Source organism: Rattus norvegicus, chromosome 2, assembly GCF_036323735.1.
Source record: "Rattus norvegicus strain BN/NHsdMcwi chromosome 2, GRCr8, whole genome shotgun sequence".
NCBI lineage: Eukaryota > Metazoa > Chordata > Mammalia > Rodentia > Muridae > Rattus > Rattus norvegicus.
The window spans coordinates 55030282-55054782 of NC_086020.1; the positions used below are offsets into that span (position 1 = coordinate 55030282).

The 24501-nt window shown below is 42.5% G+C and overlaps 1 protein-coding gene across 1 annotated transcript in view; it reads left to right on the plus strand.

Annotated features, from left to right (window-relative positions):
* Positions 1-24501, plus strand: part of Oxct1 (3-oxoacid CoA transferase 1) — a 148340-nt gene that overhangs the window by 66318 nt on the left and 57521 nt on the right. The window contains exons 11-13 of the mRNA NM_001127580.1: positions 1160-1208; positions 7456-7528; positions 8128-8203. Of these exons, the coding sequence (NP_001121052.1) occupies positions 1160-1208; positions 7456-7528; positions 8128-8203 (198 nt within the window). The remainder of the gene's footprint in view (positions 1-1159; positions 1209-7455; positions 7529-8127; positions 8204-24501) is intronic.

Consider the following 24501-nt stretch of genomic DNA (forward strand, 5'->3'; position numbering starts at 1 on the left):
GTCACAAACTTAAAACGCTATTTTGCTATTGTTTTTTATTATTGAAAAATTTCACACAAAACATACGTTTTAAAATAATCTAAATTTTATTGCAAATAGATTTTATATACTTTATGCAAATCACAACTTCCCCTCCCCCAAGTCTTCCTAGATTCTTCCTATCCCTCCACCCACACAAATCCACACCCGCTTTTTCTCATAAGGAAACAGAGACCTTTAAAACAAAGAAAAGCAAGCAGGCAATTAAAAAAATAAATCAGACAAAATCCCCAAACCTGAATAGGATAAAATAAACAGGAAAAAAGAACAAAGAAAAAGCTCAAGAATCACATACAATATAAACACACACACACACACACACACACACACACACACACACACACACACCACACAATGAAAATAAAATCAGAACCATAATATTAAAGTCAAAGACCTGTAAGATTGAAACAAAAACAAAATGTACCAGCATTATGAGACAAAATCCTCCCAAAATACCATTGGGCTCATTTTCTGTTGACCATCTATGGCTGGGAATGAAGCCTTTCTTTAAGAGCTGTTTGTATACCCAGTTAGACTACATTGGAGAAAACTAACTTTTCCATGGGGCTGTGGTGGCACACCCTTTAATCCTTGCAGCTGGGAGGCAGAGACAGGTGGATCTCTGTGAGTTTGTGGCCAGCCTGGTCTACAGAGTGACTTTAGGATAGCCAGGTCTGTTATACAGAGAAATCTTGTCTTAAAAAACAAACAAATAAACAAACAAAACCCCCCCAAAAACTAACCACACTCCCATCCAGCCAACCTACCAGCCAACAAAAACCCCAATTTTTCCTTTGTGAGTTGTCAATTGGAGATAGCTCCTTCCAGATCCTCCCCACCTCTCCACAGGTCCAACTCCACACCACAGAGTTTTCTCTCTGTTTAGAAAACAAATATGATGGACACACACACACACACACACACACACACACACACACACACACGGGGGGGTCGGGGGACAGACAGGCAGATAGACAGACAGATGTTAACTTTCTAGATCTTCAGGGGAGATACTTAAATAGTTTTAGTATATGATGGTGGAAATGTGCTTCTGTCACTCACTGAATGTGTGCCCTGATGTGTCTGTCACTCACCGATTGTGCCCTGCTATGTCTGACAGGGCCCATACCCACTAAAAGACGAAGCTGATGCTGACCTCATCAATGCAGGTAAGTTCACTCCTCTTTTTTTTCACCATTTTCCTTTGCTAGTTCTGTGTCACACCAGCAACAATTTGATCTGAGTTCTTTGTCTTTCTTGGGGAGAGCTCATTGTATTTACTACAAAGTGGGGAAATGACCCCTCTAGTGTTTGAGATCACTCTCGTCCAGTCTCAGCTGTGATAAAGGAGGATGTGTAGGTGCTAACTTAATGGCAGAACCGTGTGACTAGAGAACACACCCTTACATGGTGTTATTGACGAGTTCAGAGATGGGCCATTGACGAGCATGTGAACAGTATGAAGGAGACTCAGAAGTGATGAGGAAATCCTATAGAAACTTATTCTTCTTCATTCTTAAAGGGTGGTGGCAGGAAAGAGCGAATCAACAGAAAGTGTGGCATTGGGTTAGAAACCACCACCAAATTATGGTGACGTTGGTGGACTGAAGATACCCTCTGGGTCTCCTGCTTGGGCCCTTATTGGCCAACCCCAAATGGAAATGTGTCAGTCTTCTGTGGAGAGAGAAAGTGGGAGTGGATGCACAGTACTAGGCTGGCGCACTGGGGCTTTGACTGTAGGTCGTGTGTACCGTTCTGTACTATATAGGCCTTGTTAGTGTGAGGGAGTCCTCTGCAGATGGGGCTGCCTAAGTCTGTACCAGGCCACTGGGTTCATGCCCAGGATGTGAACTGAAGACAAGTAGAGAGTTTCTTTGACTTGGGGACTCTAGCACTATGTTCTCGTCTGCTCATGTAGTCACACGCTTTGCCTTTTGTTATCAGCCTGTTACTTGACAGGGACATGAAGTATATTAGCAACCTAGAGAATGAACAGGTCAGGCCTGGGGCAACTGTCACGATGCTTTAGGTAACATTGCCTTCCCGTTGGCCTTCGGCGCATCCTTGGAATGGAGCAGCTCTTAAGTTAATTTCTGTCCTAGGAGGATTTTCAGTGCCTTCTTTGTTAATTCTGCCCCCACAGAAGTATTGTTCTTCCTTTGCACTCAGAAATAGTATGTGGAACTCTCAGAAGTAATGTGAGCTGTGCATAAAGGCCAGCTGTCAAACTGATGTCTGATGCCGGGGAGTTTTGGAAGCTATGCACATTAGGGTTGTGTCTGAATTAGCTAACACAACTCCGAGAAGGCCCAGTATGATGAAGCATTGACATTCAACCAACGCTGTACTTGATTTGTACCGTACCCTTCAGCAGGAGCTCACTGATCTGTGAAAATATTTGCTGTTTGCTTTGACTAATTTATTATGTTAGTTGGTTATTTGCAAAAATGAATAACTCCTTTTCGGAAACCTTTGGCTTTGCCGTTTGTAAAATCCGTTTTCCTTGGAAAAGCGCCTAAGCGTCTCAGTCGCTTTGTGGAACTGGAGGGCTTCCTACCTTATAACATTTCGAGGTAGCTCGGTCCCAATGCAGCTACCAGTTTTCCAGTCCTGAAATACCACTGTAATCTTAAAGTGCCCAAGATAAAGTCAGCAGAGTCTGAGCTCCCCGATGCCTTATTCCTCCTCCATGGCTCTGTCATACGCTGTTACACCTGCTGAAAAGTCGGCTTTAGAGAGGCCCAGATGGCAGCCTGCAGTTATGATGGGAATCCAGTACAAATCTACAGTAACTGTGAAGTTTCTAATATTTCCCACGCTTCTGCTCTTTCATTAAAAGTGAACCCTGCGTGTTTCCCTATTGATGCTGCTTTCTTCTAATACACTAGCAAGGCTCTTCATGACGTACCATCCATGGAAACTGCTTTAGAAACATTTGCCTCGTGCATCTTGTGACCTGTGTAGGCCCTGCTGTGTAATTTCCACACTGGCCATGTTCAAAAGGCTCCTGGGGACATTTGGCACCGTCTGGAAATATGTTTTGACTGTTAGGTCTGGGTGGGAGCGCTACCGGCATCTAACAGGTAGTGAGAGGCCAAGGACGCTCCCAAACATCCCGTGACAACTAGAACAGCCTCCCCAAAGTTCACCCTGTCTTTGAGGGCTCTGCCACTTGTGGAGCATCACCGGCCTGCGTACTGAAGCACGGCAGCTCGACACTGTGTGTCTCCTCAGCATTCTCTGCTTAGGACCACTCCTTTGTTTCTGTAGCCTTGGCTCTTACTGTGTGCCCACCAGAGTCTTCCCTTCATTTTTGTCAACGTCTCTAGGCTCGTAATTCATCATCAGAATATCTTATAAGAGCTCTTCACATTTGGCTCATTGTCCTCCTCCAATCCTTGCACAGGACAAGACTGGTCCCTCCCCTGAACCCCTAGTACATCGAGTGTCCTCCCATCATTTTACCTTGAAACTGTTTCTCCTTTTTTGCTGTACTATAAGCTCCTTTGCTCCCTAAGGTTATTAGTTCATCAAGTCTGTATATCCACAGTGGCAGCATGACCCATGACTGTTAGGTCTCAGCTCCTAATATCCATGTACTGAATTAGAAACTGGGCGCGTTGGAGGAGGGGCCAGTCTGTGTACGTAGTCTGTGCGGGTCTGATGGGTATTTGTGTTTGAGAACCACTAGCACAGGGTAGTTGAATGTTGCTTACAGCTTTGTTCGGTGCCCACAGTAGTTATTTGCTACTCAGTATTGAACTGTGAACCAAAGGCAAGGAGAGGATGAAATGAGTGGACTCTCCTGAAAACAGCTGAGTGAGAAGATTTAGATGTGCACACGGTTGTTTGCTGATATTTCCGTAGGTGTGTTAGTGCATTCTGTTGCTCTCTTCTCTCACCCTCTCTCATCTCTCATCCCTATCATCCATGTCCACTGCTGCCCCTCCCCTAGACTCAGGACTTTCCGTTTTGTTTCATGATCCATTTAATTTAGTCAGGGTCATGTGTGTGACCGTTAGGTTGAAAGTATATCCACTGGAGCCTGATAGAGTCAGCAGTGGGTACACGACTGATGACAGTGACTCCCTCTCTCCCTGAATTGATCAGCAGTAAATAGTTCAGTAGTGAGGGTTGGACTTTGTGAGTCCCTCCCCATCCGTACCTGACAACATTCAGTCCCTTTGCGTTCATGGTTTCGATGGCCATGTCTTATCTATAGGATATCTTTTTGCAGCCCTCCTTCCTGTCTTCCTCCTTTTTCATTTTTTCTGCCGCCTCCTCTGCAGTGTTCCCAGAGCCTTAGAAATAAGGGTTCACCTTGCTCTCTTTCAAATTTACCACCTCTTTTTCTTTAAGTGCGTGTGTGTGTGTGTGTGTGTGTGTGTGTGTGTGTGTGTGTGTGTATTCCCAAGTCTATAAATATGACCTGTTTAGTCTGAATAATGATGCTGGCATGTGGGTTTGCAGGGCTGACCTTTGGGCTGGAGACCTGTTAGCATGCTTACAGCCATTATAAATGAATAAAAGTCAAGCTAGTGAAGCAGCTCTTGGGCAGAGATACAGGCCTGACCAGAGTTCAATCCCTGTGTCCCACAGGGCGGCAGGAGAAAAAGGAGTTCTGAGAATTGTACTCTGACTACACACACACACACACACACACACACACACACACACGCACACACGCACACACGCACACACACACACTTAAAATAAATAACAGGAATAAAAATGTGTGGAAGTAGCTACTTTAAAAGAATATAACCATGTGTTAGAAGACACAGGAACATACATACCCTCAAAATTAACAGTATAAATAAATGAAGATGTCAGGAGTTAAATTTGTTTCAGAAGAGAGTAATTTTTAAGACTGCCTTAGAAGGGATCTGGGTCCTTTCCCATGAGAGTTGTTCTCAGGGATTTTAAATAAAATTATGCTTTGTACTGCTTTTAGCAAGCCAGAATGTTCCTCATTCATCTCAAGATTTCCTATAAAATGCTAATAGTGATACTACTAATAGCAATGCCAATTCTAATAATCCTAATAGTAGTAATTGTGAACACCCACCCGTGTATCATCAGTGGAAAATGCCTTTTGGACGCCATTGTGATTTATTACTCAGAAAACAAATGCATGTGGTATATTTATGCCTCTTTCATGCCCTCTACGGTTTTCCTCCATGACTCTCCACTTCGCACAATTGGCGAGGATCTGTTGTGCTAGATGGAGAAGTTGTGTTTGCATGGAGTCTGGCTGTACTGTGCGAGTCCTAGAGCTTAGGGCTCATGCTGGCTGCCTAGGAGCCTTACTTTATAAGCCAGTTGTTGGTCCTCTGCAGTCATCCCTGGAGGGACAGCAGCTCTGCCTCTTTTTCTAAGTGGTTTGGAGAGGCAGTAATATGATAATCGTCACAGTGGATGTTGTGGGGCTACTGTTCTGTGCCAGGTTCTGAAGGAGGACTTCACATGCATTATCTCACTCAATCTCCTAAGTCTTGTGTGCTCCCTAAAAGCCAATTCTACCCACGTCAGAAAAGTGTTCCCCAAAGCATCTCAGTTTTATGGTACTTTGGAAGAGGAGAAAATGTTTCCAGTATTTAGAATCAAACTCCCCCGGGCAATAAATATTTCAGTATGATATAAATAGGCTTACTTTTTCCCCCATACTTGAGCTGAAGTGGGGATATCGATGACAGCATTAGCTTTCAGCAGTCCTTGAGAAGTAGGCAGTGTGGCTGTGGTGCACAGCTCGGGATGGGCACACCTCTTCTGGCCCTGCTGCATCTGCGAGCTTTTCCTGTATTCTGACCTCCCAACTGTAGCTTTTCTTCCTCTTCGTAGCTGCCTTACTTCATTGGAGGAGAGGACGTACTGTTCAGAGACAGCCAACTTACTGCAGTCAGATGGCATTTAAGCGCCTTTCCAGTGGAGACCGTGCGTTGTTCTGAAGCAGAGAGAAAGTAGATCACACAAGATGGGCAGCTTGGGTCTAACCAAGGCACCGGTAGTGTGGTGCAGCTAGCGTGCTAACCGGATGGATAGGGCCTCAGTCTGTAGTCCTAGCTAGCCTGAAATTTGCTATGTAGACTTTGGTGGTCCTTCAGCCTCAGCCTCCCGAGTTCTGGGACTATAGGCATGTGCTGTCACACCCAGCCAAATGTGAAGTTGTTTTTTTTTCCCAAGCTCTGAACTTTTATACGAATGTGTAATTTTTAGAAGTCTTTCCAAGAAAGTCTCCAGGAAATTAGTATTAAATGTGTTCAGAGGTATTCTCTGATTTCATGGAAGTAGGTGATTGGAAAGAAACTCATGGCTTAGGGGATCTAGAGAAAAAGATGGATGTGTGTATGTACTGGAATGTAAGGGGAAAGGGCCACAGGCTAAATGATAACAAGGAGTTAGTTAGGTCCTTTCTGTATTGTTCACGTATTTTTATTTTAGATTTTCTTCCCAGAATTATTGAGGTATAGTTGGCGTCTTAGTTAGGGTTGCTGATGGTGTGATAAAATACCACGACCAATGCAACTTGGGAGGAAAGGGTTTATTTGACTTATACTTCTGTATCACTGTTTATCATCAAAGGAAGTCAGGACAGGAACCCAAGTAGGCCAGGAACCTGGAGGCAGGAGCTGATGCAGAGGCCATGGAGGGGGGCTGCTTACTTGTTTCCCATGACTTGCTAAGCAACCCCAGCTCAGGGTTGGCACCACCCACAATGGGCTGGACCCACCCCTTCTATCACTAATAAAAGCATAACCCGCAGGCTTGTGTTCATAGCAGCCAGGTCTTATGGAGGCATTTTCTCAATTAAGGTTTCCTCCTTCCCAGAGATTCTAGCTTGTGCCAAGTTGACACAAAGCTAGCCAACATGGTGGGCAAGTTAAAGCAAGCGTGTATTCAATGTTTAACATTTGATGTGTGGATTTGACGCATGTCTACGTAGTGAAATGATTGACATAATCAAGTTAACGACCGTTCATCGCTCCACGGCTGCCATCTGAGGTCTCCTTTCGGAACTTATTTCAAACCCACAGTGTGGAACATGCCACCGTGTTGCATGTCAGATCCCCGGCATGCTTTAGTCTTTAACTGCAAGTCGTCAGTGTGCAAAGCCGAGATGCTGAAGGACATCCTATAGATCCTAGAGGGTGCTTTGCCTGTAGAGAATTTTCAAGCAGTAATCCCATAAATGCTGGTTCTTATCACTTTTCATGGACAAAGCTATACAGTGTCAGTGGCGAAGCACACCCCTTCTCAGGGTGGACAGTTGATTACCTCACAAGCAAATGCATTTCGGTTGCACTGTAGAGTCTTTCAGAAGCAGGCATAGCACTGACCTCTCTGTCCATCATCATACTCTCAAAGAGCTAATAGTTCCTCCCCTGCTTCCCTTCTTTCTTTTGTGTGTGCATTTAGGAAAGGAAACGGTTACTGTTCTCCCAGGAGCCTCTTTCTTCTCCAGCGATGAATCATTCGCCATGATTAGAGGGTATGTAATAACGGAGCTCCTCATATTCCCATGGGGTGGAGTGGGCTGACTCATCCCCTGAGCCTGTGAGCAAGGCTCTGAGGCACAGTCCCATTTCCCACAGTCCCTTTAAACGACCAGGGTTTGTTCAGCTGCAGAAAGCTGTGAAATGATTCCCACTGAGGTCTGGGCTTGGAAAGATCCACCCCACCACTTTGAAAAGACCCCCTGAATGGAGTTTGCATCTTTGTGCTGGCTCGATTGAAATAACATTGTGAGGTATTCCCAGCAGTTTCTTCCAAACTGTGGGCTCACTTTGCAGCGACTGTTTGTCTTTGAAACAAGTTACGCTCACTCCCTCACTGAAAGGAAACAAACTTCACTGTGCACACCTGTGCTTAGTTTGTTTCTGGAAATGCTATAGGCTATAATTTTTTTTAAGAACTCTTAATGATTATTTCTTTGGAGCAGCTTAGAGCCGATCTATTTAGAAATCAATTGTAGGGAGTGGGAAAACAGATGCATTTTGGGGCATGAGATTATTTTAACTGCTGACGTTTTCAAGCCGAGGAGATATAAGTCTTGCAAAGTTTGCTCTATACTTCTCGTTTCTTTCCCAGGGGACACGTCAATCTAACGATGTTAGGAGCCATGCAGGTTTCTAAATATGGTGACTTGGCCAACTGGATGATACCTGTAAGTAGACATTTCTCCTTCTTCTGAATTACGTTGGGTCAGAGTACTTTGTCAACATTAAGAAAGACCCTCAAATTGCTGTGAGTGTACAATAGAATCATCAAAAATGAATAAATACATTCTTTTCCTGGTAGAATCAGTTTTGTTGAGACAGGGTCTTAATCTGTTGTGCAGGCTGGCCCTGAATTCATGCCATTGAGCTTCAGCTTCCTAAGTGCTGGGACCACAGATAGGAGACATCATATTTGGCCCAAATTGAATTTAGAGTCCCGAGAAGTGCTCAGCACTTACTGTGTCTTTGGGACTAATGACCAGAAGTGTCACAGAGGCTTTCCCTTAGAGAAACGAGACTGAGAAAATGGATCAGTTATAATCTCATGACTATTAGAACCGACAAACATTTGTTACAAGCAGGATTTATAGCTAGAAAGAACAAGGATCGTTTCTTTCAAATGTCATTGATTGTATCTTGATTCTAGTTTTCTTCTTTGCATTGATGAAACATCCTTTCTTGATTGGTTATGTGACTCCTTGATCACATTGTCTTCTGCTAGGGAACTGAAAACCTGTGGTGGTTCAAGTAACGCTCGCAGAAGGCAGCAGGTTTTCATTTGAATGCGCAGATCAAGGAGGAGGTCTCAGCATTAGCTTTGGAAAAGGCTTACAGGACTTCTTTCCTTTGATTTTGGGCATGAAAGGGCTGTTACTCTGAGCTTACATGGAGGAGAGCAGCAGTGGACATGTGTTCCTGGGGTGAGAACACTGGCTGCTGGCTCAGGTGTGTGTGTGTGTGTGTGTGTGTGTGTGTGTGTGTGTGTTTAAGGTTTTCTGTGTGTTTATCTGTAGCACTAGCTAAAAGAAATTTTGTTAAGACACTAATATTGGTGCTCTATGATAGCTTATTTCGAAATCTCTTAGCTTTATTTCAAGGAAAGTTTTGAACCTCCTGATTTACATAACTGATAGCTATGTTATAAATTGTGTTACATTGGCCTTGTTGATGAAATATTAAAGTTTAATAATAATTAAAGCTCTGACTCTCAAATTCATTGCAAATTGTACTCATCTTAAAGGTTAGGAAATATTGAGGCTTGGGTAGGAGAGGTGGCTCTGTAGTTAAGAATATTTACTGCTCTTCCAGAGGACCTGAGTTTGGTTCCCAGGTAAGGTGGATCAGAACCAACTGTAATTCCAGCTCCAGGGGATCTGACACCCTCTTCTCATCTCCATAGGCATACACCTACATGTGGCATACATGCATACGAACATTCACATAAATAAAAATAATCTTTAAAAAAAAACTGAGGCCAAGTTTGCTTCCAGCCAAGTTCTTTAGTTTGATTGACCTCTGACCTAGCCTGGGGATGGTGTGATGTTTAGCAGCCTGAGTGGTTCCAGCCTGGGACTAAGTTAGAAAATGAGCACATTAAATAATTACCACCCATCCATTCATCATTAAAACATACGGGAGCATACCTTGGCTCTGCCTGAAGTAACAATTCCTAGAAGACTGTGGACTATTGATACCTGAGTGGTGGAAAGATTATTCCAAGTCAGTGTGGGCATAGTGAAGGCAGCTTTTGGAGACTGTAGGAACCATATCCCAGCTATCACTCAGTGCGTCACAGTGACAAGTAACAGAGTGTGCTTTGGACTAGGAAATCAGAATGTATTCCCACCTGCAAATGTTATAAAAAGCCAAGGTAGTAGCCAAGGGGTAGGAGAAGGTACTTAGAAAGGCAAGCCTTGGGTTCTTTCACTGACAGTATCAGTATCAGTCTAATAAGTAGGTATCAGGCTACTTGATACCTTAAATGTTTTGCATGAGAGCATTCTCATTTTGATATTAAAATGGGAGTTTGAGACTGGAGTGTGATTCTCCCGACTTAGTAGCTGAGAATAAGGGCCCCATGGTGAGATAAATCCTGGTTGAAACCTGGTGTCATTTTTTGAGCAGGATAACGTGATCAGCTGCCTGCTTTGGTTTTTCTGTAAAATAGGAATGGTGTCATGGTACCTGCTCTATAGACCTATATAAAGGAACAGGGAAACACAGAGTAATGTCACAGAGCCTGACTCAGTACGTGGTAACAAATTGGTTGTTATTTTAATAAGCCAAGAAGATGACCTGGGTAGAAGAGTTGGAATCCTGGCAGGGAGGGAATAAAAGCATTGACTCCAGTACGTAGGAGCAGCGAGCTTAGTGTTTCCCTGTTTATTAACACTGTGACTCGAAAGTCTGGCATGCACAAGGCTTCCGGGGGCATCAGTAAACAGAGTCAAAACGTGTGCTGTTTGTTTTCCTTAGACTTTAACATGCAGCGAGACTGGAATGTTTGCTACCAATTACACATTGCCATTTTAAAGAAAAATTTCCAATGTATATCCTATTATTTTAATGCCTTCCTAAGATTTCAGTGAACGATTAAAGCACCCGTATGTGTTCTCTATCATTTTCTTCATATAATTTTGAAACTCACGAGTTCCAAGGGAACGAGCCCGTTGGAACGGTGCTAGGGAAATTCTGGATCTGTGAAATGACATTCGGTGAGCTGAGAAACTAAGCATGCAAAGTGTTCTTTGATCTGGTCAGACGTTTTTGGTCACGGGAGTCGGCAGCATCATTTGTCTTTAGCTTTTATTTTTTTTAGCTGACAACCCCTTCTTGACCCCTTTGTGTGAGTGCAATGCACAGTATGTGTTATTGTCCTCTGTGACTCATGGTGGTAACGAGCATCCGGTTTCCTTTTGAGGTCAGTTTGAGCTCCGGTTCCACCCCTTACCTAGGATCTGGAATACGGAACTCTGTGACAGCTTTCGTTGACATCGAGGGATGGGAAGTTTAGAAAGTGCTCATGCCCCCCATGAACCTGGCTCTGGTGCCCATCTTCTTTCACACCGTGCCCTGAGATAGGAAAGGTTATGTGCCTCAAACTGAACTGACTCGGGCAAGACATTGCCACGGGAACGAGGAGAAGCTGCTCAGCCTAGGCCCCCGTTCACAGCCAAACTTCAGGTGCTCTGAGATACATTTCTTGCTTTTGTTTTTCTTAGGTAAGATGTATTCTGCCCTCCCCGTGCGGTTTTAGGAAGCAATCTATTGCTGTTTGTCTCAAAGATGTAGGTCGACTTATAAAGTATAGATACATTTTTATTACAAAATCTGACAGTCTTGCACTGGGAAGTTGTGCTTCATGACGTCGTTTTTCATTGGCTTTTATCTTCTCAGTCAGCATCATAATTTTTTCACTGGCTGTGCGAGCCGCGAGCTCTCAGCACCAAGGCACTGGCATCCATCATGGCTGTGTCAGAATGTAATAAACGCTGCGACTTTAAGACAAGAAAATGCCGCGGACGCTTCTCGGTATGCAGTGTCGCTCTCACGTACACAGATTTTTTTAACAGCTCTGCTCCGAGTACCCAAAAAGGGAACATTGGACAACAGCAGTTCCTTCCTTCCCATCCCCTGATTGGCATGGTGATGGCAAAACCCCAGATGAGCTAAGGAAACGTGGAGGGGTGCGCAGCTGACAGAATCTGCTTTTGGGTCTGCTCTGGTGCCTTCCTGGTGCCTATTTTTGGGAAACAGCTGGAGTAGATTATTGACTTATGAAGGGACACAGATGTGGATGATCATCTAGGAGAGCTGGTTGTTGAAGGCATAAAATAGCTGCCCAGAGAGTGGAGCTGCGCAGTGCGTGGTACTAGACACAGAGGCCCTCGCAGTGCGTGTGGAGATGCGTGGCATGACCATTCCTAAGGCAGAGGAGACACGCACGCTTTGATGCTCGCTTTAACCCATATTTTTCAGTCTTTGTGCATTTGAGAAGCACAGACTGAAATACGTGTCTATATATACATATACACACATATACATACACACACATATATATATATATATATTTGTGTGTGTGTGTGTGTGCACTTTCTGTGTCACTTAGAAACTTGATGTTCTCATGATTTACACAGCATGGGAGCGTAGTGACCCAACGCTTTCTTCTTTGATTAAGCTTTACTTTCTGAGGCAGGGGCTCTCACTGTAGCCGAAGCTTCTCATTCTCACTAGTCTAGCTAGCCAGCATGCCTTGGGTAGCCCCTGTCCCTGCCTCCCCATGGCTGGGATTACAGACAGGCTCCCACACTCTCATGACTTTAAGTGGATGCTGAGGGTCTGAACACTCCTTCCCGTTGTGTGATCTGTACTTGATCCACCGAACCACCATGCCAGCCCTATAAATTATTTATTAAAGCTCTTTACTTGGGTACTATACTTATTTACACAAAAATAATTTTATCTCTCATATGTGACTGGAAAGTATTATGTTAAAAAATTCCTTCCTTAAATTTAATAGAAAGTTTCTTTAAGAATTTGATTGAACACTTGGTGTCTCTTCTGGTGTTAGAAGGCAGGATCCTTTGCGTTGAGGGAAGTCTGTTTTTCCCTTCCTCCATTTCCCTCTCATTTTCACCCTCCTTCCTCTCCCCTCTTCTTTTTATGTAGAGAAACGGAGAGATGAACGTGCTGTTTGCAGTAATATGTTTGGCTAATGATGCATTCCCATGACTGCGACAGCCCCTTCTCATTAAACAGCCCACTTACAAGGAGAAAAACATTGGAGATGATAAACGAGACCTCCTAGACACCCACTATTAGTAATATGACGACTAATGGTTCTGCCGGGATGACTTAGCAGGGAGCAAAAGCGCAGGGTGGATGGCAATGTGACCCTGCAGCTAGAGGCTAATGACTCTTGGATGCTCAAGTTTATTAAATCACTGAATTTGACATTCCCACTTGGTGAAATTGTCGCTTCCTACTTTATTCTTTTGAAGTGGAGACCATCTTGATCAGCACTTCACGTTTTTGGAAAATGGTATTTATACGTGGAATCATCTAGTTAAAAACTGTCCACGCTGTCTCTGAAATATTCCCTCCAGACCTTTTACATATAAGGGGCGCTACATAGATCGCAAGCTGTTACCTCGCCCTCCAGTAAGGAATTAAGGCACCGAGTCTCTAATATTCAGTTACAGAGGGACGGAAAGACGAATTGAATGTAGAGAACTGAAGTGGCTGAACCCGTGTTGCAAAACTGGTTCTCAGCTACTCGACTGTGTGAGCTCATTCTGCAGTCTTCGAGTTTGATGCTGATGGTCTTAGCCTTCCAGGAGGATGGATCCAGTGTGTTCTCCCAGTGCACGGGACCCTCCATCTTCTTTGAAGCATCTAACTCTGAAGTCACTGAACCTCCTGGACACGAAGTCTTTATTTTTAACATGGGATGGAGAGAATAACATTTACTCAGTAGATTTCACGGGAGCATTTAAAACTTACTTAGTGTTAGTTTATGAGGGTTGGCCTGCCTGTTGCGTGTACCATGTATGTGTCTGGTGCTGGGAGAGGCCAGAGAGGAGCAATAGATTCCCCGGAACTGGAGTTATATGGAGTTGTTAGGAGTCATGTGGGTGCTGGAAATCAAGCCTGGGTCCACTGAAGAGCCAACCAGTGCTCTTAACCCCTGAGCCATCTCTCTGGGCCCAGAGCGTGTTCTGAATTTTATTAGCAGTGCAGAGGGAGTTGTGAGCAGCACCAACATGGTCTTTCACCTGACAGAGTTCGACTTCTAGGATGAAGATAGTAAATGAGGAGGAGGAGAAGGCAGAGTCCTGCTGATGTGCCCTGGAGCCCTGAACATTACAGGTGTTCGCTAGGAACGGTGTTCTGATAGTCTCCTTGGCCAGAGATTACCCAGCTCTACTCAGCCTATTCACACCTCACTTTATTTCCATTATACTCTCATTTAATTACATCATTGTATAGGCCTTTGTCAGTATTCTGAGCTAGATATGACATTTAAGTTTAATTTTCAAATTGTCAAATAGCTTGATAATATACAAGAAAATGCCTTACTATTGATCGTATGTGTCACTAAGTTCTTACGAGCTGACATTTTTATATTAGTTTACATAGTTATCTTCAAATAGTTTCTCATGCAGTTACCTTGTCTTTATTTAATAGAATATCTAAAATATTGTGAGTGGTTAATAATGGTTAACGATTTTACTTTAATGGAACAATTCAGAATTTGAGCTTGTAGTGTATTTGAGGTTTTTCCTTTTAAATTTTGTAAAAATTAATTTCTAAGAGTTTTATTTTCCCTCTGAACTCAGGACCTCTGGAAGAGCAGCCAGTGCTCTTAACTGCTGAGCCATCTCTCCGGCCTCTGTGTTTGGAGTATTTTAACAGGCCTTCAACTACAGAGAACTGTTAATGAATAGGATCAAGTATATATTAGATTACCCAACTATAGCTATGTGAACACCAATGTTAAAATATGGTTTCGGTGGATATGCCCGACTCCTGACTTTGCTACAGTCGTGCGTGCATCAAGCATGGACTTTGGCTCCATACAATCCGTTTTTGACATGTTTTGGCTTTCTGTTGTCTGTTTACTTATTGCAATGTAGAGCATTTCAAAATAATCAGAAACGGAAAACTTAATCTATGAATGAGCAGACGTAGCTACCTTCATTTTGTGTCCGTCCCCTCCCCCACTATATGAGAAGTGCACTCTGGTGCCCACAGGTTTCTGTCAGCTAGCGTGTTTCCACCCTGAACAGAACTGCTGCTCACCTAAGGTATTGTTTTGGAGGGAATGTCATTTTCCCAAGTCACAGCTTTCAGGTTGGTGAAAGATGAATGGTTTGTTTGTAAGAACATTGGAAAGTTTTATAATTTGTGCCCTGAAGAATCTAACTTTATTTTTAGAAACTGTCCAAGCTGAAGCTATGTAGGACATTTCCAGCCTTGCTGTCTGCCTCTTAACTAAGTCAATTAACACCATCCAACAGATGAGAAACAATAAGAAAGAAAAATAAGGCAATAAGTCTGACTTAATGGGTTCTTTAAAATAGGAAGCGTATCGTCTTCTGTGGGGATTCAATTACTGCTCTCTGGCAGTGGAAGAGATTTCACCCCACACCTTTCTCTCTGACTTGGTTTATAACTTTAGGAAACTTAGTTAGCTTTGCCATGTGTTTTCTTTTTTTAATAAAGGAATATAAGTACTTCAAGTACTATTTATTCTTTTCTTTTTTGTGATTATAATTACAACATTTCCTTCTAATAAGGAATTATCTTTGTAAAATAAAGACTATAGAATGATATATAATATGAACAAAATAAATCATAGCAGTAAAAATAAACTAGGATAACAAAAGAAACAGCCCATTGTTTGTTGTACAGCAGTTACATGCATATATTTTTAAATCATAATATACATATAAGTTTATTATATATTTGATAATAATGTAGTTTATTTTAGAAGATCTTGATTACTGTTTGATTTACAAAAGCTTTTTCAGAATTTAAGATGCCTAGCACTGGGACGAGCTGATCAAAAGGAAAACAATTTGGACGGCAACATTTCTTACCAAAATGAAAAGAAAAAGTCCAAACCCAGTGCTCATATGTGCAGTTCTCAGAATCATCTGTTTATGTTTATTAAGGAACCACCCCAGTGAATTCTAGTAGCCACTCAGTTGTTAAATGTTAGCTTCTGCCAAGGAATACAGTCTTGCCAGAAAACAGATCTTATCTCAGTAGAAAGCATAGATCAACCATCACAAATGTACTTGTTCTTAGAGTCAGATTTTCTAAAGCCATCAGAAGAGTCATCAGGAGAGCCTCCCAGAGGAGAAAATTTGAGCACCAAATCTCTATTTTGATTTCCATTTGATGGGAAAACAAACAGAAAACACAGGGACACACAATTATAGAATTTTATTTTTTAGAAGTTTTTATGTAAGTCCTCCCCATATTACTCCTTCCCCTTCTCATTTGAGAAGGGGAGCACCCCACCAATCAAGTCTATACACATCCTCACCCACTGAGGCCAGAAAAGACAGTCCATTTAGGGGACTCAGGATCCACAGACAGGCAGACAGGGAGACTCGCTTGAAGGTCAAGGTACTCATCTGCTACATATATGTGGCGGGGGTTGGGGGGGTGTTCCTAGGTCCAACCTGTGCTCACTCTTACACTGGTTATTCAGTCTCTGAGAGCTCTGAAGGGTCCAGGACTTGAGTGAGGGGTTACTGGGAGTAGAGGAAGGGCTGATATTGGGTTATAAAGGAAATAAATAAATAAATGGCTCAGTGGGTTAAAAAAAAAACAGTGGAGCTCACAGCTTAGCTGCTCACTTAAAGCAGAATAATAAGGCATAACTTGCTAGAACACTTAAGCATCTCTCAGCTCAAAGACCCGGAATTCAGTCTGTCTTCCTAGAGTGTTGATAACGCCAACAATAGTGACCATAACTTTATCATAGTAACCTAAGTACTTGGTTCACAGCAGATACTCATTTACATTAGATAGAAAAAATGTTACATAAAGTGATATAATGCTCAAGAAAAATAGATACTTGTGTATAACCAAAAAAAGGAATGTTTAAAAATCAGGATACTTCTAGATTTACGGGAAAGCATTGGAGATAGTCTGGGGTTTGCGCCTGTTATTACAATCACATAGTACCATGGCTTGTGCCATATTTGTCAGCACTGAGAAGCACACATTGACACATTCCTGTTATAGAGACATAGTGCATTTGTAGATGCCATGTTTCCCCGCACCTCTATTAAGGTCCTCTTTCTGTTCAAGATCTGTACAAGGTGCTATATTGTATTTTCTTCTGATTTAATTTTAAAAGACCAATGCCCTGGGATGTTCGTTGGTTATCCTATTGTGTTCTTTGGTCCATGACAGTTTCTGTCATTCTTCATTTCATGACTTTTCCTGTCTGATATTTTTATCATGGTTCATCTCATATTAGAGTAGAACCATAGTCATCGAAGTAAGCGGTGGAATAGGGACAGGTTGACTAATGAGAGCTAAACTACAGTTACAGTGGGGTGAGGAAAATCTTAAGCTATTCACGGAACTGTGACTGTATACAGCAACACTACCCTCTACTCACAAAGCGAGAAAGGATTTTGAAAGTTTTTATCCTAAAAGAAATATAAAAAGATGTATGTTTGAGAAGACACACTTAAATGGATTTAGACATACGATATGGGCATGTGTTTAAGTATCGTGTTACTCTATTGATACGTACAACTTGATTGTTTCGTTTAGATTGGTGACAGGGTCTTACTACATAGCTGTCACTTGTCTGGAACTCATTCCTGGATGTGGCTGACCTGATCCTCACACTCATCCTCTGCTGTCTCCCACCTGCCAGGGTTAGAGGCCTGAGCCACCTGCCCGATTCAGAATAAGTTCTAAGTTCGGCTGATCGAAGAAACAACTCTGGATAGGTAGAAGCAAAGGGCATAGCATGGCACACGGTATTCATGGTTCTTTGGTTTTCTAGGGTTGCTCACTGTTCAATACCACTTCCTCCTTTTCTCGCTTTATTTTCTAAAAACAGATCAGTGTACCTAGCCCCTTTCCAGGGTCAAAGGAGGAAGCGCTACCTTTTGAGGGGAAAGTATAATCACAAGAAAAACATATACAGACTCTAAATCAGTTGGAATTTCCTGGTAGGAATGTTGCTTGTTGATGGCAAGTCCCTTTTATCTCTATCCAGGGTTAGACTGGTTAGGTGACGCAGGGTCTCCAGAGAGTGGAGTCATGATTCGATGGACACCGCTTAAATAGAACTCTCTCTCTGGAGGGAAGACTAGGGCTGGAGATCCGGTTTAGTTATCAACAGCAGTGAGTTAATCAATTACACCTAGAGGATGAGACTTTCACAAAAGCCCTAGATGGTGAGCTCTGAGACAGGGATGTACAGTACAGCCAGGATACAGGAGGTGTCCCCTCCATGCGCCGTGCCTTGCTGCTCTGGCATCCCTTTCATTTGACTGATCTTTGGGTGTATCCTTGATCACAAACAGCAGTAAGTCAGATGCTTTCCCGGATTCGGCAACCTGCACTAGCCAGTTACTAAACCTGAGAGGGGGTTGTGGGAGCTCCTGATGTCATAGGCCGGGCATCAGAAATGTTGGGAGCTACCATTTGCTGTAGTTGTTTTTTGAGGACCTATGAGGTCATTCTTGTGGCGCTAAGTCCCTTCCCTGTGGGTCTACGCTTACACAAGGTGTTTAAAGTCGGAAGCGTATTGAGTTGGTGAGCACGGTATGTGGTAAAATGCTGTGGTGCGTATGGTCTTCGTTTATGTGCCCTGAAGCATCCTCGCTGGGAGCTCTTTCAGGTTGGCTCGCACTTGGATCTCTTTGGTACCCTACCATTTTTTTTTTCATTTTCCACTGAGTGCTTCCTCATGTTCTGGCACTACAAAAGATGCTCATCTCGTTGAACAGTTGTTATTTCTTCAAGCAGTTTGGTCTCTCGTATTGAAAGAGTGGTGCTGAGAAACTAAGATGTGGGTGCAGGCTGCTTCCAGGTCCAGGCGGTTTTCACTGCTCCTAGGCCTTCCGGTTCACAGACCTGTGTGAATTCCTACGGCTTCATGCGAAGGCTTTTGAAGAATAAGAATAACATCCCATTTTCAACCTAGTCACTGAGGGGGAATGCCTGTGCCTCTAATTTCCCAAAGCAGTCCTTTGAAACGGTCTTGGTATTTGAAAAGATCCTTATTTCTGCTTCCTTCTGCATGCTTTGAAGAACAGCCATTTTTAGTTTATAGCAGCTGTCTTGGTTCTAATGAGAACATGGACGTTTGATTTCCAAGAGTGGCCATTGCCTATGATGTCAGGACCCCTGGTCCATTCCACATCAGCTCAGGACCTCTATGTTCTTAATATTCCAAAACAAGAAAGTCACGGTTATGATCATGACTATAAGCATGACCTGTCTTCTCTGGAGCTCTGGAAGCTCAGGCCTCAAGTGCCGTGAGTCTTTATGTAGTGGTGAGGCTTTCTCAGTCACTTGAGTCAGACCTGCCTCTCGTGTAACAAGCATTCCTCACAAAGTAAGCCTTGTACCTGAAATAACAACAACAACAACAACAACAACAACAACAACAACAGCAGCAGCAAAAACCAACACAAACAAAAATACCAAGACTTTCTAGCAGTAGCCTGAGACCAGTTTGCCATGGTTGTTAATAACCAACCACTCCTAGCTGGTTCTTCACCGCCCTCTGACTGGACAACAGCTGAGGTATAAAGGAAACACTTACAATTAATGTAGACTCAAAATGATCTCGTCCGCTTTCATCCAACCCTTTCCTTGCTTAATAGCGAACTCACATTTAGTGTCGGCAACATGCTTTTTCATAATTGCTCTTAGTGGGCTTTAAAAAGAAAACTCTTAAATCATCTACCCTATTTTTTTTTTAATCCTTTTGGCTGTGGATAAAAAGGTGCCATCGTTGCTGGCTTTCGTGTATTCTTCAGTAATGTTCCTTCAGTCACCATGCCTCTCACTGTAAATGTCCCATCCAGCTGTCAGAAATGGCAGTGTAATTACAATAATTCTGTAATGTGCTCTTCAGAGCTTTGCAAGTGGTGGGAGGTGACGGTGAGGAGGAGCTCGTGCCTCTGCCATGGTTCAGGTTCTCACACCCTCTTGGAGGAATCAGAAGAGAAAAGTTCTGGGGTTTGCTATTTCAGATTCCAAAAGACATAGGCGTCATTTAAGACTCCACACTGAGGGGCTGTTGAAGAGATGGCTGGATCTTTGCACAGGCAACATAAAATGAGTGTTTGTGTTTTGGCCGTTGTCTGGTAGGGATTATCCAGGGACTTTCTGAAGTCACCTAAGACTTTGAAATGGCTACGTGATCGAGAGTGCAGGGTGTAAAGGACCTCAGTCTCTACTGGATCCTTGAACCCAGTACAAGGAATTTATGTGTTTGTAGGTCATAGTTGGTCATACATGAACAGTGTCCTATTTTTCTAGCACATTCCCCTTGGTTATCCAATGTGGAGGGAAAGTACTAATCCTTGGAATTTTTAACATGGAGCTGGCACCTGTTTCTGTTTCTGTCTGATGAATGGCTCCAGAACACATTTGTGTTATCACAGCACTTAATCGTTCTCAACAGAAACAGCACATCTATCTGTTCTGAAACCCGTGTTCAGATTCCTCCCACTGGTGCCTTCGAAGGCGGTCAGGCAAAGACGGCAGCTCAAGTGAAGTTTGTTTTCATCTCCGCTTGTTGTGATTCGACTCAGTGAAAACCGAAACTCTACAGCTTTGGGAGGGACTTAAAATGAACAGCATTTTCTCTGCCTGCCCATTTTGTGAGTCCAGAAAATAGATCAGACAGCCTATGTGTGACTTTATGACGAAGAAGTCAACCTCTGTAATGTGCCTTCTTTGTAATGCCAACGACCAAAGGAACTAGGTCACACATCCATTGCTCCTTAGGAAAAGAAAGACATTGTTTTGTAGCTCATATAACAAGTGTGTTTTAGCTCCCCATGCCCAGGTCTGCCTGACAGCCTCGATGCAGTCTGTGATGGCCAATGTTAAATCTATTGGGCCTTTTGTTCCTGGGGGTGATGTTTCATAGGAACACTGTAGAAGCACTTCTGACTGGTGTTTACACTATTATGAAATGAGGGATTCATTGTGGTTAATACCAGAAACAAAACTCACTTTTCATGTTTGAAGTTAATTGATTTCTTTAGGAATCAAGCCTATTACATTTCTGACCTGTTCCAGCCTACATAATGGTTTGTTATGGATTACCTCATAAATTAATGAAGATTCTGATCATGGTTTTTAAAAGCATCTTTACAATAGGAATTTTGTTCTCTTCGGGCTCACTTTGAAATAAACAGCATCTTGAAGAAACGTGTGCTTTTGCCTCTATATTTTCTGCTATAAAGTGTTAGAAACATTTTCTGTAGAGACTAATTTCAAAAATTCAGCCTGACACTAGAAAAAGACATGTGGTTGTAAATTATTCTGTGTAACTTTCCAGAATATTTCAAAGTTGATACATGGTCCTTATTCTATAACTGTAGTTATTATAATGGAGTTCATTCCTTGTACTTCTAGGGAAAATAAAGTTTATTCTTGGAATATTTGAAAGAAAATAGTGACAGTGTTAAGGCTTTAGAATTTGCACTGTTGATATCTTTCTATCCCAGGAACAAAGGAGGGCATCAAGGAACTCTGAGGTATTCAAAGCAAGGAATGCAATATGCTTACAGATGGGAGAGAGTGCCTGACAAGTCTGAGGCAGAACCTGAGTTATCATGTTTCTTGGGTGGTTTGTCATTGGTCAACTTGTAAATGATACTTTCCTCCTTTGAAAAAAGAAACAACAATTTCAATATATTTTGGATGTTTATGAAATAACATGTACTTAGAACTAAGCCTTGAGAAGGATATAAGACTTATTATATAAAAGAGTTATTAATCCCTTACTGGGGCCAAGGAGAGAACCCTTAATTTGACCACCGTACTATATTGCTTTGGGACAATAATGGTAGAAAGGATCCTTAGAGCCCTGAAGGGGCTCCAGGAACTAGGCAAGGTTTGTGCCATGGAAACTTTTGAATGTATAGTTCTAAGCATTTGGTGTAACAGACTGTAAAATACTCAGGGTTGTAAACTCCAAAGGTGCTTCCTAAATCAGACAACGGCCAGGAAGGTCATCAAGTCCAGGTCTCCCTGCACGGAGACAGTCTAGGAAGGAACCAAGTTCAAACCCTGAGGACTAAATCCAGAGGAGTCAGGGCAGGTTATAACTGGTAAAACAGGTCCTTGCAAGAACCGGAATAAACGTGCTTATTAAAATGAAATGTCAAGTTTATTGCATTTTGCTTTTGGAAAGGCCACTTTGTGATGGATAACTGGTATTTACGAAGCATAAGCTATTTTACCTAACTAGCAAAGAGGACATAATTATATTTCCAGTCCCGTACTAGTTCATTTACACGATCAATTCACTTGTCCTGGGAAATGGAATTAAATCGATGAAAGGAAAGTTGCCCTATTTTGGGGCTTTTGGAAGCTAAGTTTAACGCAAAAAGGGAAAGCATTCTGCCGTAACTTTGTTGTAAACTAAGGCAAATTGAAAATCTTCCTTGTCCCTAAAGAAAAACAGTTATAGTTCTTCGTGTTTCAACAAATATTGTTATTTAGCCGTCTTACACTGCTTCTCTCCTGCTTTAGCAAGGAGCACGCTAAGGAGAACGTTTCCCCTTGAGCACTGTTTAGTAGTGGGGTAGACAGAAATACAGAGGCTTATATTTGGTTTGAGGTGGGTACTTCATGTTCTGGTGTTTAATGCTGAGCAGTGAGCGCCAGTTTTATTAATAAATCGCCCCACAGCCTTCTCTCCCGTACACTTGCCACGAGTTCACATTTCCTACTGTGGCACATGGCACCGCTTAAAAATGCCACACAACTGTTTCTAGAGACGATAAAATGGTTTCTCACTTCATACTGAATACTGAACAGTAACAATCCAGAAACGATCTGATGCTATTTATGGCCTAATGGAAAAGATGGTGTCATGAATAATTTTTCAACGTGTTTTGTATTTTATTTTGAGCATGTTTTGCAGTGCTTCCCAAAATATTCAAACCCCTTGTAAAAATCATCAAAAATTACATGATCATGTTTAGAGCTTGACTTACCATTTCTTTTTGCATGTAATTTAACATTTGTAGTTCGATACATTGACGTGCTTGAGGTTAACACCTTAATAGTTTTAATTTTTAAAAAGTTCAGCACTAGGAAATAAAAGCAAAGCGGATGAAATACATTGAAAATGCTGATTTTTTAAAAGGAAATTGTATATTCTAGAATTTTATTGGAACCACTGAAGGCCTTGCATTTCTGATTTTTGTCTTGGTACTTGCATAACAGACCCCGAGAGCATGGTTACGGATTAAGGGTCATTGTTGGAGCATTGTCATTGTAGAAGTGTTGTGTGGGAGAATACCACATTTCTAGCTCATTTTATTGCATTCTTTCCGTGCTTGATGTCAGGGTCAGCCCTTAAATGAAAGATGATGAGATGGTTCCAAGCTGAGCATCCAGCAATCATCTCCCTATTATGCTGGAGGGCATACAGTACAGATCTAAAGTTACACCATTCAAGAGATAGGTGTGTGCTGATGGGAATTATAAAGAGGCTACACTTGGTGTCACCCTGCCCAGCGTTCACTCATGCCCAAAACCTCTTCTGCACTATGGGGTTCTTCCCCTACAGGTGTCATCATTCCCTCATGATTTATTTAAAGGTCTATTTTTAGTTCCTTAATCTTCTCATTTATTTAGTTTTTTGTTGTCTATGTTGCATAGGACATTGAGTCTGGTAGAGGGAGACGAGCGTGGGATTGGAAGTGATATCCTTTTCCAGCTGTTCCCTTAACAGATCCGTCCTATTTGCTTCCTCTCTCATTCCCGAGAGGCAGTAGCATAGCTTTAAGGATGTCAGATGATGTGCTGGGTGTTTGGATAGAGCGGTGAATTATGGTTCCCAGCATAGTGTCTGGAAGGGTCACCTTCCCCTTGCCTCTGAAGAGCCTTGCTAACTCCCGTTTGCTCTGTTATGTAGTTAGCTCTCACTCTAGACCGTGTTCTCTGCTGTTCATTAATACACTCTGTCACCACATCAATGGATTGGTTACACTAGCTGCTCTATCAAATAAGTCTTCCAGCTTAAGCCATTTGGGTCCCTAAGCATTTACTTTCTGTTGATGTTGATGATGATGTTGATGTTGATGTTGATGTTGGGGTGTGCTTCTGAGTAAGTGGGGCTTTGTTATGCACGGTCCTGTAAGGACCCAGGAGCTCATCCATCTCGTCTCCCATCACTTCACCTTCTCACGCCTATACAGTAGAAGGTGGAAGACTATGAAGGACTCATTCATACAAGACTTATTATGAGCCAGCACCTAGAAGTCACAAATATTACCTCCCCTTGTCCCATTGTCTGGGTTCCAGACTCATTACTGCTCTTTACTGCAGTAGAGCTGGGAAATCAAGTGGTTGGGTCTCACACGAATGCTGATAAACCTGAGTTGAGGGATATTGATGACTTTACCTTGATAGCTGTTTGTTTTTCTTTTTGTTCTTGCCAGTCTAGAGAGGGTCTTCCTTCAGTAATTGATTTTCTTTCAGGACTCTTTGGGGAGTTCGGATGTCAGGGAACATCCTATTTTCCTTTTCCAATGCGTTGAGCATACTAAAAGAGTAAGAGAACCGAATACCTGCAGATTTTACCATTGCTACTAGAGACATGTTGATTTGGGAGTGCCACTCTACTATTTCTCAGTGCTGCTTTGCCCAAGTTGGAGATAAGTTTACTGAAATCCCCTCTTGGTAAGATTGCTGTCACCCCTTCCTGCTGTCCCTTCTCCAGGCA